Source organism: Uloborus diversus, chromosome 8, assembly GCF_026930045.1.
Source record: "Uloborus diversus isolate 005 chromosome 8, Udiv.v.3.1, whole genome shotgun sequence".
Taxonomy (NCBI): domain Eukaryota; kingdom Metazoa; phylum Arthropoda; class Arachnida; order Araneae; family Uloboridae; genus Uloborus; species Uloborus diversus.
In genome coordinates, this window is record NC_072738.1 from 105,867,824 (window position 1) to 105,884,609 (window position 16,786).

General features: G+C 31.5%; 1 protein-coding gene across 1 annotated transcript in view; it reads left to right on the plus strand.

Annotated features, from left to right (window-relative positions):
• Nucleotides 1-16,786, plus strand: part of LOC129228527 (voltage-dependent T-type calcium channel subunit alpha-1H-like) — a gene marked incomplete at its 5' end in the record, with an annotated part of 211,680 nt that overhangs the window by 1,370 nt on the left and 193,524 nt on the right. The window contains one exon of the mRNA XM_054863207.1: nucleotides 4,561-4,658. Coding sequence (XP_054719182.1) covers nucleotides 4,561-4,658 — 98 coding nt within the window. The remainder of the gene's footprint in view (nucleotides 1-4,560; nucleotides 4,659-16,786) is intronic.

The window sequence follows — 16,786 nt, forward strand, 5'->3', positions numbered from 1 at the left end:
TGCTGATATTTCTAAACTGAGTCCAGAAAATTTTGGTGTGCAATTGAAGACATCTGAAGAGCGAAGATAGTTCTTCAATTATGTTCTCTGAAACTAATTATGTTCTCTGGACAAAAATAAGTTTGTAAAGCTGCTGAAATACGCAAAGACGCAATATTGAAACACCTGCAAGAAAATATCGTGTGTAATTGCAGCAACCAGTGCTACACGAAATACACGCGAGGAAAAACGATAAAAAAAATGATAGAAAAAAATGCACAGACAAGTTATTTTAATAGTGAAAACGAAATTTTAGAAAAATCAGAAAGTACTGAAGGAATCAAGACGAAGTTTCTGACCGAGTTTCAGATCTTAACAGCGATTTAAATGTTTCTGTTGCGAATTTATATGCACATCCAAACTGTATAAGTTCTTATATTCGAAAGTATGAACGAGAAACCAATACACTGCGTAACATCTATTCTATCCTCAAAATTTGAACTCATTAAAAAGGCAAAGGAAATATTAAAGCATCTTTTAAATGCTAGGCATGGATTTTTTCTTTCAGAAATAAAAGAATTGATGCTCAATGCTCAATGTAGATGAAAACGCATTGGTTTATATTAATGAATAAAACTACTCTTCGTAACAACGTATAATGAAATGATTCTTTTCTGTGCTTCCGGAAGAAAGAACCTTTGTTGGTTTTTCTATTCATTTTTCTCCAAAAATACTTGCTGCTGCTATTCGCTCACAAGAAGCTGTGAAGACTACAGAATGCATCTAGAGAAAATCATTTTAGATTTTAATTTTAGACTACAAGAGAAGTTCTGGAATGTGAGTAAAGATGGTTCAGAATGCTCTTGGCTCAAAGGATGAGGAAAAAAATCAAATAATGATTCAATTGCTGCGCACAAATATTGAAAGCTTTAAAACAGAGTTTGAGGTTCTTGTTAAGGGATGTAGTGACAAAACGGATTTGTGCAGATATTGGAAAAGTTGTCGTTCACTGGTATCACTTGTAAAAAAATTGTTTACTGCTGATCGTGAAAAGAATTACAAATTATACGTTCAAACTGTTGAGTTACTGTTTACAGTCTTTCGGGAATTTGACTACATCAATTATCTACTATATGCAACATGGTACATAGTGAGGATAATAGCTCTAGAAAACGTGTGTCCCTACCTGTAGGAAAAATTCATTCAAGGAAAGTTTGTTGTAAAAAAAAGAATGGTAAATTCAATGCTGTGAAGTCAGACATGAAGTTGGAACAAACGATTCAACAGTCACAGAAAAGTCCCGGAGGAATTGCAGGGCAGACGAGAAAAAGTATGTTGCCGAGTGGCATTTAGAGTACCATGAAATTTTAATGATATGCAATAAGTTTCGTGGTCTTACTAATTTTCATTTAATGGTTCACTATGAGAGGGTCCCGCATCCTTATCTTTATAGGCAATCGTAGTCAGTATATTGATGAAAATGTCAAAAGACTTGTTGGTTTTATGTATCAACATACAAATCCTCATAAGATTTCTGAAACAGTGCAACTTGACAGTTTTCTCACTAACAACTTGTGAATGGTAGTGTCAAGATTCGCCTTCTCAGTATCATGAATCATTGATCAGAACAGTACCGCCAGTTTAAAAAGGAGACATTTGCTTCAAAAATTGTCTGATTTACCTTCGAAAGTCAACCTACTATTCTTTGATGCACACAATTCTTCACAAAATATCACTTCTAAGCTAATGGAAAATAATCAACATTAACAAGGGTACACATACATGGAAATAGCGAAAGAAAGGGGAGAATGCATTAAAAATATTTTAGCTCATGACTTGTTTCCAACTTACACATTATGATTCACCTACCAAGCTAGATATTGTCGTTGCACAATTGCAGAAATATCTGTTGCCAGAACATTTTCTATCCAGCAAAGTATCCCCGATGAAAACTGTCACAAGTCCGCTAAATAAAGAAAATTTTCGGAGAAGTTATCAGCAATGTTCTGCCCGGAGCCATTTCTGTATGCTCTTTTCATGAACTTCATGTTGTGTTCGATAGTTATGTGCAGCATTCTGTGAAATAATCTGAAAGGATGAGAAGATAATCAACTAAGAGCACAATAAGCCTTGCTGTAATCGGCAGAAAACACTAGCACCTATGCAGGTAGAAAAATTCTGGTCTTCAGTATCAAATAAGGGAAAATTACAGTAACTTGCACGCAAGGAAATAGAAGAAATGTCCAAAAATGCTACATTTTCAACGATTGCTAGCGGTTAAACAGTTAATGAAGAAGCAATCTGCAACACTTTTCATTGGAGATTGGAGACAAAACACTGAAGAGTTTAGTTAGAATAACTCATTAGAAGAAGTGGATCTACGAATTATTCCAGACGTAGACTGGACTGATAAAAATGATTCAAAAAGAGTGGTTGCGGCATGAAATAATGCAGACGTCGTAGTGCTATAACATGCAATGCAAAAACAGATCGTAGCCTTTTTTAAAAGTATATAATCTTGTATTTTTCGTTTATTGTGTTGTTAAAGAAACATGTATGTGACAAACACGATTTCAAAACGAGCAATCTGGATTATTTATTAATTTTTGTACACGTTTTAGTTACCAGACTATTCAACAACAAATGTCAGAGATATCTCCGCGTAAAATTGTGGAAACAGCCAGAGCAGCTTTTATGACATAGTTAATACATTAATTGACTTCCTAGACTCCAAAAACTGCTGTTCAAAGCTAAACGTAAATTTGTAGGTACGTCCGTTGCGAAAAACGTAATGAGCAAGTGAACCAAAATGGCCGCTATCTTTGATGGCCTGTAAAATTATTTTGCGCAGGATTCAACATGTCTACCCAAGATATTCTTACATTAGAACACCTACAGATCAAGATTCTAAAGAGAAATTCTCTGGACCTAAAAATTTTTACGGGACTACATTGTAGGGCCAGGACTACATTGGAACGCTTGCTTTCAAAATTTACAATTAATTTTATCATGTCTATATTAATGGAGCAAAAATGTAACCTAATTCTTTTAGTAACTTACAAGAGGTTGACTTTGGATGTCCACGTGACGCATGCAGTTAAGTTCAAGTTTCAATAAATAACTTCTTTGATAAAAATATAACTGTGTCAGGAATATCTTTGTATCAACCGTGAGGATTACAAATTGTGCTTATCCCTGTTTAATTAAAATATAATGAGATATGAAAAATTTTGGGTGAATATTTGACGTCTTATTGTCCCGCACACGAAGGTAAAATGGCTCTTTAATTACACAATATCCCTAATAGCAGTGACTAAACTGAGACTCTTATATAAAGTTACATGTCGTATGACGTAACAGCGTGACGTTCCAGAGACGTCTTCATAATGTTACAAAGTGACCGGTTGCAAATTAACTGCTGCAGTGACATCACAGTGAAGTCTCATTATACATGTCACAAATGTGCCACAGCGTGACTTCAGTGAGTCGTCACCATTTTGTCACTTAGTGACTGTGACCGTTTCGTCTCCCAGTGACGTCATTCCAACTTTGCTCTGATATGCTTTAGTATCAAATAGGGTTAGAGTACAGTCATTTAAGAGACAATGTGGTTTAACTTTTTTTTTTCTAAAAATATTTGGCTTTGATTGAAAATAAAGAAGGCCTAACGCTTCACTATACTGAAAAGGTTACACTGTCAGTTTTCTACTTCTTATTTAAAAAGAATAAGTTAGAAACACCAATACAGCTGTTCGGGGGGAAAATATCTGAAGTTACTATTTGGAGGCTATTCTTAAATGCTTATTTGAATTTTTGAAATTGTCGAGGTTTTATCATTCTGGACGTTTATTTATTTGTTCAAAATTGTTAAAGGCATTTAAGTAAATAAAATTTAATTTGTTGATTTAAAAAAAAATTCACTCTCACTAATTTGTTTCTCCAGAACAACCAATCAAATACAGTTAGAAGTTGTAGCAATTGTAGTATTGTACATCCTAGAAAGTTTGGACTTTTAACTCCGTTCAACGTTTTTATTTTTAGAGCTATAAATGTAGGTTTCATTAAATTCCTTTCTTTTCCAGAAACCAAAGTATTCTGTATAAATGGGGTCGTTTTAAGCGAATTCAAAGGTACATTGGTATTTAAGACCATTTTTAATGTGAACATGAATAATTGGTTATGAGTTAACGTAAAATTCCTATCAGTTATTTATGTGAAGTTTTTAAATGCTTCAAAAAATAAGAAATATCATTTTTTTTTTTCAAAAATGTAAAGTCCTACATTACAAATTTCCGTTGTATTTTCGCCGCTTAATAGACCCTATAAATCATTCCAAGCACATAAAATACTCATAAAAACTCAATTCTGCTGCCTATATTTCTAAAGAAACAGATCTTTTGGTCTCTATTCTAAAGTAAAAAATGTCCTCCTTAACTGTCAATACGTGAGACTTTTCCCAGTGTGAAATACAGAGCAATATCTCACTGTTAATGAGGTAATAAATTTACCGACCAAACTTTCTACTTTTTCAACCTAAAAGTCAAAGTGGAAGTAATTTTCTGTTATTTTTGTCTCCTCTAGATCTCTGGAATATTGCCTGGATGTTGGCAACATCAATCTTTCAGCCATCCGGACAGTTAGGGTTCTTCGACCATTGAGGGCGATCAACAGGATACCAAGTAAGTGCAATTAATTCCTTACTTTATGGAGCAATATTGACTTTAGGTTTGATTCATAGGTTTATTTTATAAAAAAAGATAACGATATATTCATAATTTCTCACTTTTTTTTTTTTTTGTCTAAGCCGTTAAAATATTTTTTCTCTCATTTTCTGCCTTTTATAAAAGAGCGAACATATGTCTCAATTAAAGTGCGAATTTTTGACAGTGGAAATATTCATATCAATCTCGTTTAGACAAAGGGAAAACAGATACTAAATTTTCCTTTGAGATAACATTGCTCTTAATACATACATACCAATAAATATAACTTAATACATATTTACCTTTTTTTTGTATGCACATCTTTTAAAATTAATGGACGCGTAAGCTGTAACTAAGCAGAATGATTTTTGTATATTTTTGTGTTTTCATGAAATTAATAAATAGTTACCGAAGCAATTTTTTTAAAAATAGTTATAAATATAAAACTTTTAATTAACTAGACCTTTTAAAATTACTTTATTTCTAAAAGCTAGAAAACCTTAATAGTTGTATATATATATATATATATATATATATATATATATATATATATATATATATATATATATATATATATATATATATATATATATATATATATATATATATATATATATATATATATATATATATATACACGTCTAGTTAATTAAAAGTTTTATATTTATAACTATTTTTTAAAAAATTGCTGCGGTAACTATTTATTAATTTCATGAAAACACAAAAATATACTAAAATCATTCCGCTTAGTTACAGCTTACGCGTCCATTAATTGTATATATATATATATATATATATATATATATATATATATATATATATATATATATATATATATCAGGAAAATGATTTTAAAGCATTTGGAAAAATCATTGGTAGATAGTTATTAAAACATTTTTAGTTCACGTGTCTTAAAAATACATTTTCATCGAGATATTTTAATCAACAAAGACAAAAACAGACTAAAAAAATTATCCAATGACATTTCGTACCTTTTTTTTCTTTACAAACAAAAGATGGAATTTCTTATTGTTTAGTATTCACTGTTTATAAGCTAGAGTTTTTGTTTGAATGCTTTCATATTTCTTTCTTAGATAATCGCCTTGATTCTTCGTTATTTTTGTTTTTACATGAGCTTTTGAAAAGTTAAAATTAAGAGGTTTTATATAACATTTGTATATGATATTTTTCGATACAACAAGTATTTTTGTCTTTGAATGAAATTTTTTAACTATAAGTTATTTAAGACCTAGGTGCAATAAGGGAAAGCTCCATTTTAAAAATACATAGAAATACAAAAATAATGTTTAAAAAGTTCATTTAAAAGATTTTGTGCTTATATTTAAAACTGTATTTCTAATGTTCCCTAAGCAACCAACTTCAACGATAAAATGTAATATAGCTGTAATAAATGTATTCGAGCTATCCCGTTTAAAAAAAGGGGGGAATTGTTCATTTCCCCCACCGAAGTCTTCAATCCAAAACTGTAGTAAAAACATTAGTAATTATTTTAAAACCATACCGAAATGTTTTATCGGCTAACGAAATGCGAAAGTAAAATGGAAAGCAGTGCTTAAAAATATTTTCAGACGTCTGTAAAAGTCAAACAAAAGACGATATCCTTCTATTTACGAAATAATTGAAATAAAAATACTGAATGCTGTATTACACAAAGACTTAATTTTTGCTCAACTAATTTCTCAACGTATATACTTTAAGTATACATTTTTTCTTTCTGCTATTCTTGCTTTTATTGTTATTTTCAGTTAAACTGTAACCGCTTTTAAAGATCAAAAATGTTGGTTAAATTTAACTCTCCATTTATCCACTCAACACCTTTTATAGTAATCCCGTAGAATCGCATTCAATCAATTTTTACTAAAGAAATTTTAGTTTGAGCTTCATCTCTTAGGATAAATATTTTACTATATTAATCTGTAATGTGTATATATTATAGATTTTGACATAACAAATTCAGTAACTTACGAAAGATTTTACAGTTAGACGATGTAGAAAATACTTCTGGAACATATTTTATTCCATTTATTCAGAGAATCTCCCCCCCCCTTCTTTTTAAAGAAATCATTTTTAAATTTATAACACTATCTTGTGCATATTAATGGACATTAAAATAAATTTTAACTTTATGAAAACTTTATTAAAAATTGCAACTAATACATATATTTTTAATCTTCCGAAATAAAAAGGCTTTGTTATTGTATAATTTAAATAGGATGAGTAAATACAAATATATAAATACTAGAGATGATTAGTTAATTTAAGTTTCAACATTTTTCAGGTATTTCAGAAAGAAATATAACACAGGTAGGGGGACATAAATACTAAAATAATGCAACCAGATTTTCAACATTGCCACGGACAATTTCAAAACAATATTTACTTCGGATATTTTTCGATATTCTTTACATAGCCGCTAAAATGCAGTTTAGCTGACGATCTTTTATAAATGGGGATTGTCGTCGCTCTTCAAATAAGGGGCAAAATAAATTTTTTATTCACTTCAAAGTAGAATCCGTCGGTGAATAAAATTTTAGAAATGGTTATTTTCTATTGGTTAAAAATGCTATCAATGATTTCTTTCGTTGCTGCTTTGGTAGAATATTTTACTTTAAAATAGGAATTTTTGTTGCGAAAAGCATGAGCATAAGCGAAAAGCAATCATCAAATAGCATGAGATTCCCGTGTGCTTCTGAATTTTTAATATGGAGAAACCATACAGTTCCTATTTTCTAAACAGAGTTAATCTGTAATTTTTTTTCAAATTTTTCTATTTATTTATTCATTTGAATGAAGTATTATGTTGTAGCACGGGGAGAAAATGTTAAAGCCATGAAAAACTTTTCATTGTTTTTACAAATTGTACTTAAATTTTGTGAAATTTAAGTACACTGCACCAAATATCAGTTTTTATCATACTCACAAACTATTATGAAACCTTTGATCCTTTTCATCTTTCACAAAAAAAAATTCATTCACATAGGAAGAGGAAATACATTTATATAGCCATAATATATGATAGAAAAATATAACTTGACAATATTTACCTCTTTTTCGGATAATATGCAAGGGTAGTTACAGATGAGTTGTGTTGGGATACTTTTGTAGTAGTGCTACAAAAGTAATATATCTCATACTCATGCCAATACTACATCCATTTTTCCCCGAACAGCAACTGTTAATAATTCAAATTAACAGCAATCCAGAATTTTTGCACAAAATAATATTCAAAAATATTCCAAACTATTTAAATCATACTAGCGTTGCCCGCACGGCTTTGCCCGCAGTAGGATATTAAAAGGTTATTTGGTTCGGATGTATATTTACAAATAATGGATGATTAATATCTCACCAATATGCTATGTTAATTTGCTCGCCCATGTTATGGTAATTTGCTCGTCCATGTTATGGTGATTCTCTCGGTGCAGAGGAATTAAATTTACCAATGGTGGTAAAAATAAAATCATAGAAAAATAAGGGAATCAAATTTTCGAAAAATCGCTTCGAGGTGCTTACCCCTAAGCTAGGAACTAGTTTTGTGCCAAATTTCATGGAAATCGGCAGAACGGTCTAGGCGCTATGCGCGTAACAAACATCCAGACAGAGATCCAGAGAGACAGACATCCAGATTTTCAGCTTTATTATTAGCATAAATATGATAATAAAGATAAAAAAGATCGATACGCATCGGGGGTTCATCTAGCCGAAATTGCTTCATCCTGGAAATATATGAAAGAAAAAAAATATTTCTCTTATTTTTCGACTCTGATGCAGCCGTATTGAATTTCAATTCGGATACGTTACAGGGAGTATTTTCTTCTTTACGATGTGAGTTTCTCGGAAGTTTTCCACATTTTGAAATTCCGGAAGCGGTTAGCTGATGATGAAATTCCATATCTTTCATAATGTTTTTGGAACTTTTCTCTTCAAGTACAGCCATTCTATGCGAATTAGCTAATGTTTCTTAGCTAACGTCTAATGTAGTCTTATTAGCTAAAGTTTTAAAATTATTACCCTCTAATGCAGATTTTTAAGCAAATACATAAGAACATTTTATAGCATCCAAAGACTGATGTTTCTCCCATTATTTGAGCTCATAATTGTAGAAAAGAGATCATAATTATAAGGATACAAGGAAAACTGCTTTGTAAAAGAAAAAAATATTTCTGAAATATTTCAGTGAAATTTATCCACGAAATTTCTTTTGATGCTAGAAATCATTGTGGAATGCAGAATATTTGAAAAAAAACAAAATATAAATTACATACTGTGAGTAATAAAAAAAATGTCATTCATAAAACTGGACAAAATTACAAGGACAACTAGCGTTTTGTCCTGAAAACCCCTAGTAATCAATAATATCCTCCTTTTTTTTCAGTCAATTTTATGATGTCATGGAAGTTGAAGAAGGATATTGAAAATTTTTATCCTGGTTTTTTGTATTGAGAAAATGAGTTCTTGCATGTTTCGCTGATGAATTATATTTTTTCATACTTCGGGTACCAGAATGCCACTTATTTAAGTTTCCATTAAACTTTGATGGAGCCTTTTGTCTGACCATTACAGTAATTTTACGAAATAAGCGCAAAAAAATCATTTAGATGTTTGAGAAAAATGTAACTAGACATTATAATGCTGGAATTTTTTTTCAAAGCTCGTAATTAACGATGCTTTTGTTTGCGCGTTGAAGCATTGTTTCAGTTGGCTAGAACGTCGTGTCAATAATGCGAAGGTAGTTCGAATCCCCAAGGACTGAAAAATATCGTTTTAATGATTTATTTTCTTCAGAAGAATCCCAACTTCCGTAAACATATAATGTAAACTGTAATTGCATGCAGGATTCTGAGCTAGTTTCATTATGTTCAATTCAGGAATCACGACATAAATTTCAACATGGTAAATCGCAGTATAATTTTTGAATATATTAACAAAATAATTGCATAAATTTCGTTCATTTTTGTTGCTTCATTACGCATTGCTTTAATTTAGCTTATGTAATCCAGAGACCACTGTAAAAACCATTCAGAAATGTCTCTGGAAAATAATGGGCAGCTGATGTGCCCAATTTCTGCCAGTAAAATATCTTGCAAAAAACAGGAATGTTTTCCACTGAAAGTCTTGGGCATCCTTAAATCTTTCTGAATAATTCAGAAATATCCCCGGTTAAAGCCAGTCGTATCTCTAGAATCTTCAGAGGAAACTTAAGTAGGTTTTAAGTAGTAGCTTGACGCCTTCCTGATTCGCCAAGAAAGCTCCAAAAGCGTTATTGCAACCAGGGCCAATGCTAAGATAGAACTGCAAATTTCAAGCATCTAACTTGCAATTTTTGCAAAGCTGCGGAATCCAGAGACTTATTCCCTCTCATTGAGAGCTTAGTCAATCTGATCGGGCAGGGATCTGGTTCAGAATTTTATACAGGTGCCGGGGTTGAGCACACTTTACCTGATATTTATGCAGGGTAAGAAAGTGCAATGTGATGACTTGATCTGGGAACTAGATGGAAAAAAGGAGAAGAAAAAGAGGGCAATGAAGTCATTGATCATGGCTTGAAACTGCTGCTGCTGGACTCTGCCGATATACTTGATGACTACAATCATTTAATCTTTAAACTGGTAGCTAAAAATATTTTTCCCAACAGTGAGAAGTCTGCATTCGAGCAAGAGTAATTCAGGAAACTTTTTGACAAAAATACTTAATTTTTGCAGGAAATAAGTGAAAACCTGTGAAATCCCTTAACGTTCCATGGAAATTACCAGTAACGTTTCAGCTTTTTTTACAGTAATGGAGGCCCATTAGCTCCATTTGTAAGAACGTGCTGCAAACAAAGCGAAGTTCAGGGAATAGATCCTCCCGTAAGTCAGAAAGTAATCCTTCTATCTTTTTTCTGTAGCCTGTTTTTGGTTTCTACGCGAGATTTTCCCCAATTCTTGACCGATTTCTTTGATTTATACCTTATTTTAGAGCTTAACGTGCAGGCTACTGACAAAAAATAGACCCATGGTCTAAAAATTGGGTTTTCAGGCAAAAAACCTGTTTTAAAGAACCAGAATGAGGTTTTCGGTTAAATTTTTAACTTTAACTTGCACTGTTACCGACAGAGCTGCATAACTCGATCGGCAGAGCGTTCGACTGGTAACCAGGAGAATGTGTGTTCGGGCCCACGTCCGAACAATCTGCATCCAAAAATTAGAAAAATACCGTGCATTACATGAACAAAAAATAACAAATATGAGGGAATACATGAGGTAGAAACGCTCCTAGCTGTTATGAAAACTTGATGCAACACGGAGCTAAATTAATACGCAATTGTAAGGGGTTTTTTTTTTCAAGCTTTGGCTCCGGGAAGAAAATTAAAGCATAATGTATGCGCAAATATAAGTATCATGTTTAAGATTTCAGACTACATTGGAATTGTTTTTTGTTCAGTAAAATATAATAAATCGTATGTTGAAATATAGATACTTCTAAGGAGTTTTTGACTCTTTGTACAAATAAAAAAAATACTACCTCAATTTAAGGGGTAATATATATATTTTTCTTCTTTTTAGAAAAAAACAAATAGCGTATCACATTTTTACTACATTTGAAAAGCTACGCTTAAAAAAGAGCTTAGTTCAAATCATTTTGTATTTTAACCGTGCTGTTAAATGATGAACACGTGCCGCCATCTATGTTATAACGGTTCAAACAGCCTGCGATAACAAATTGTAAAAATTTTCAAAAATAAAAACACTTCTCGGCAAGAAAAAAAAATTAAATTACCTGTGGGGTTTTTTTTTTTTTTCGGTAGAGCTTTCAGCTATAAACTGTTTGAATTTCGGGCCAGTTCGGGCTGTCCGATATAATAGCAAATTTACAGTAATATTACGCATTACATGTACTCATATCATACAACAGATAACACACGTAATAAAAATAAATGCAGTGGGAATGCTATTTGGTGTTTCGACTCCTTTATGCAGGCTACAGTTATCATTCAGATAAGTTGACTGCTAATCGAAGGGTGTTCTTCCCTTTTTTTTAAAAGCTTCGACTCCATCCAGACCACTGAGCATAATGTTAGCATAAAAATAAAGTATTAGATATACCTCAAGGGAATATTTTTTGTGCAGAAAAACATTTTTATTGTAAGCTGAAATGTAGATTTTTCTAATAGCAGTGTTCGAACTTTTGTACAAATGAAAAAATACTACGCCAAATTAACACTACGAGTTTCAACCAGTAAATATCTCATCATTTATTCGAATACGATATAAAACATTAAAATTATTATCACCTTCATTAGTAAGAAATCATTTTCTACTCCTCTGCTTTCGGCTGAAAAAAAAAAAAAAAACATTTTGTCTACGTTCGAAAAATTACACTTAAAAGACGGACTCAGTTCAACTGATTTTGGTTTTGAATTTTAAGTGTTCTATTAAAAGAAAAACAAGTGCTGGCTTTTAAGGCGTATAGGTTAAAGAAGCCTGCTATGGGAAATTGTTGAATATACAAAAATAAAAACACTTATTTTTTCAACCGAATTTATTACTTCTCTAGAATGTTTGTTTCAATCGCTACGTGAGATCTTCCTCATTCTTTAATCAAATTCCATGTTTTACGAATAATTTTAAATCGTATCACGCTGGCTAATGACAAAACATAGACGCATGATCTTATTATATTTTTTTCGCCGAAAAACTTTTTTTACTGTGTTTTATTACGCATTCCTTCAATGAATATCATTCAAAAAGGAAGGCACAGTTGCTAGGTTTTTAGGAGCGTCGTACTGTTAATCATAATGGAGCCAGTTCGAATCCGTGCCACTAAATATCTCTTTAATGTTTCTTTTTTTCCGTCAGATGCTCACATGGGCAGGACTGTATTTGCCACAACCTGTTTTTTCACATGCAAAATTACTGATTTTTCACATGTCACTCAGCCACACGTTTAATGATATTTATATTTGCATTGAAAATACGTACAACCAAAAGGGGAGCGATGATCAAATTATCACAACGTTGTATTTAACGAGGTTTTGTTACTGATGTCTTTAAATTACATGCCTTCTATTGTGCGCTTTTTTTTCGGTTTTTCTTCTTAATATTCTTTCTTTGAAATTTTTAAAGAGCGAAATGCCTTATGAAACGATTCGAAGTACAGTGCGGAGTTCCGCACGGGTCGACTAGTAGTTCTTGAATGACTAATATTTTTTAGCTGATTATTTTATTACGGTTAATCAAAGTTAATCTAATTAAAAGGTTAATCTATGTTTTTTTTTTCTCAACAGTACTTTTGTGGATACGCTCCTAACTCCCCTTACTTCAAAAGTAAGACATCGTTTAAAAAAAAATCTTTCATCTATCAGAAATAAATATACAGCTAGTCACATTTTGAGTTATTCAAATATTACTTTAAAAAAGTTTTTTTATTACTTCCTTCTATCGAAGGAGTATGCTTCACACTGCTCACCTCGTATTTATTTATTGTTAATTTGGTGATTTATTTGTGAATTTTATTTATTTATTTATTTATTTAATTTCTTTATTTTCACATACGCTACTAAATCCTTTACAACCTTCGTTTAAACTAGTTTTTTTTTTCAATGTCAATGAAATCTTAACCATAACGTGGTATTTAGTTAATATTCATAATTATTAAATTTATTTCAAAGTTTACAAAATATGTAACAGAAATCTGGGCAGTAAATGTGTTTTGTGTGATATTTGTTCCAAACTTTGACAAATGCTCGCATATATTTAGGCAATACTTGTTTGAGACGTAATTTAATTTTTTCACTGCCTATGAAACCATAAATTAAGTTTTATTTAAAATATATGCGTCTGAAATAATATTTAAAATTAGTGTTACATTGTAATAAATATGGTAGCACATAATATTGACATCGACGATACATTTATTCGGAATCGTTTTTGAACTTCACTTTAAAAATTATAAAGAAACTTTCTACATTAACGATTCTCCGTTTTTCTCTTTGTCAACAGTTTAATGAAATTGCTTTGTCTAGAAAAGTTTCAAGTCTTTATAGAAATAAACATTTTTAGTCTTGATTTATGCTTTAATTTTTAATTTAAAATGATTGTGGCTGACATTTGTTTTAGAAACAAATCCCATATTTTCTTGACTTGCAAATGACAAATACTGTTGTTTTTTAACATAATTTTCCTAAAGTTTTGAATTAGCGAAAGCCTTTTGTTAAAACGGAGACTCAAAAAATAAATCGTATAAAGGAATCAACTATTTCTGACAAGAATATATTTTTAATTATTTCAAGCATACAATCTAGGAAAGAAACCCGAGATGCTTTGTGAAAACGTTTACTTGTTTTGTTTAGAATTTAATTAAGTTGTTTAGGATTTACTCTTAAATTTTGGATAGAGAGTTTCATTGCATGTTTAACATTGTACGCTGGTAAAGGTTTGCTCTTTTATGTAGCAAAAACGCAGTTAATTATTTTTTAAACAACTAAATTATTCTTTTGTTCATACTGTATCAAAATGTCTTGTTTGGCAGTGATTAAAATATACATCAACGAATAAAATAATGAGTTTGCATTTTTTGTGTGAATGATGTCAATTTATTAGTACCAAATTAACCGTACATCTTAGAGGAAAATATGTTAACTCTCAACGTTGATATTTCTTAACATTGCATGTGATCAGGTATGTATAATTATGTGTCTTTGTAGGAGATTTTTCAGTATTAATGTATTTGTCTTTTAAGTATTAGTTAAATTTTTCAATTGTTAACCACGTAAAATTTTAAACTATATTGAATTGAAATGTATTGCATTGAACCCAAGTCATCGGTAACCAGCTTTTACGTGACCTTGTTACGAGTGTACAATCTATGCCCTAATCCCTTCACTTCCCTGCCTTTCAACATCAGTTCTTGATGTATTTTTCAATATTTAAATTCTACATCCTCATATACATAATAGCCAATGATCGAGTAACGCTCCCGACGTCATCAACAATGAAACTCGCCCCACGGCATGATAATTTGATAATGTAGGGGAAGGCTTTACTGTGACAAGACTGAACTCGATCCCGTAACTTAACTGTTTTACTGGTAAGACTGTGTCATTTAATGGGAATGAAGAAACGAAAAAGTAGTCAACAATGAACTCTATCTGCTGGAGTTTAGGGTTAATCGACTGACGTTAGGGTAAAAATTTCAACTATCAAAGTATCATCAAACAAATCCGTTCAAATGTAGAAGCAATTTTCACCCGTCATATCTTACACTGTAAAAACGATTCAGAAACGTTCCTGGAAAATAATAGGCAGCTGATGTGCCCAATTTCTACCAGTAACATATCTTACAAAAACCAGGAACGTTTTCTGATAATAGTCAGTAAGCTTTCTGAAATATTAAGAAATCTCTCCTATTAAAGCCAGTCGTGAGCCTTCTAGAAAAACTAAATAGGTTTAATTTACTCGATTAGAACCTTCCTAATTTACCAAGAAAGCTCCAGAGGTATTAGAGCAACCACGGCCACGCGAAAATTGCAAGCAAGAACCAAGCATATTCCTTGCCTGCAATTCCAGCCTCGCAAAGCTGTAGCTATCCAGTGACTTATTTGCTCCCATTGGAAGCTTAGTCAATCCGGACGGGCCATAAGCATTCTAAAGCCGATACACTTAATAAACACGCTCCGTCAATATTTAAACTGGTAGCAAAAGATATTTTTCACACCAGTGCAAGGTTTGCATTCGTGCATCTTTTAGGAATTCAGGAAACTTTTTTGCGAAGATTCTTGATTTTTTGGGGAAATAGGTGAAAACCTCTGAAATCACGAAACGTATCACGGAAATAACCAGTAACGTTTCGGAATTTTTTTACAGTGTAACGAGCGGTTTTCTAGTTTATAAATAGATCAAAAACACTTAAACATTATAGTGATTTTAGTGACGTAATCTTTTAAATTGTTTTCTTTTATTTATTGATTATTAGTTATTATCATTACTATTATTATTATTAGTATCAGATATTTGAAGCATTCCATTAGATTTAGCAGTAAGTTTCCTCCCCTAAGCCAGGGCTAAGGCAGAGCTACATACAATATTCCAGTCAGCTCGGTACTGCAGTATCTGGATGTAATAACCGGGCTGACTGGAATAATACATGTAATTTTTAGGCCTTAACCTTGGCTTAGGGGCGGTAACTTACTGCTAAATCTTTGCCATCAATTTACGAGTTGAACCGCACCATGCTGTAGAAACTCGCTGATGAGATAAATTTGCTTTTTCTACCAGTTTGTTGGCGCTCTGAGCTTCAATGAGATGATATCTGCCTCCAGCTTGGTTAGTTACTGTTTCAGACTGATGTGCTCTAGTTGTGTTTCAAAAAACTAACTACCTGACCGAACGATCTTCGGGGTCTTGGGTCTGGAGAAAATTCTCTATTTTTATCAGTTTTTCCAAGATATGAGCTTTGGTATAGCTATTTCACTGCATAGACATTTGTTCCGATTGCAATAGAGATCCATATTTGCAGTTAAGTTTGGCTCCAGAAATGCAATAGCCTTTTTTAAATTAAGGTTTCTTAATCACTAAGAAAAGCTATATTTGATAAACTGTAATTTTACTAAATAAGTTTAATAAAAAAATTTGTTTTATTGTGCAATTTTTTCGGAATTAATTTGAACTTCAAAATATTGAAACGTAAATTTTAAGCCTTTAAACATTTTCCAACGCCTACGTCAGATTCATCGCCCTAAATTAGTTGTCCATAACTTTTCAACCCCACTTAGTTTTTCAGCATTCTTTGTACTATATTTTAAGCCACCATTTTTTACTATTGATAAAATATTTTTTTAAACAATTTTTTGCATCAGAAAATAACTCCAAGTCCTTCTCTTTTTTTTCAATTGCAAATATTCTAGCATTTAAATTAAAAGTAATATCCAGTTTAAATGTTTAAACGAATTATGATAAAGTAGTATTTAGTCTAATTTTTGCTCTAGTAAAAGCAAGCGATTTGCACTTACCTCAATGTAATATTAAAATTAAATAAATAAAATGGCTTGTTCCAAAGGAAACCCCATTGCATTTCTGGAGCCAAAGAAGCAATTTTAGATTCTT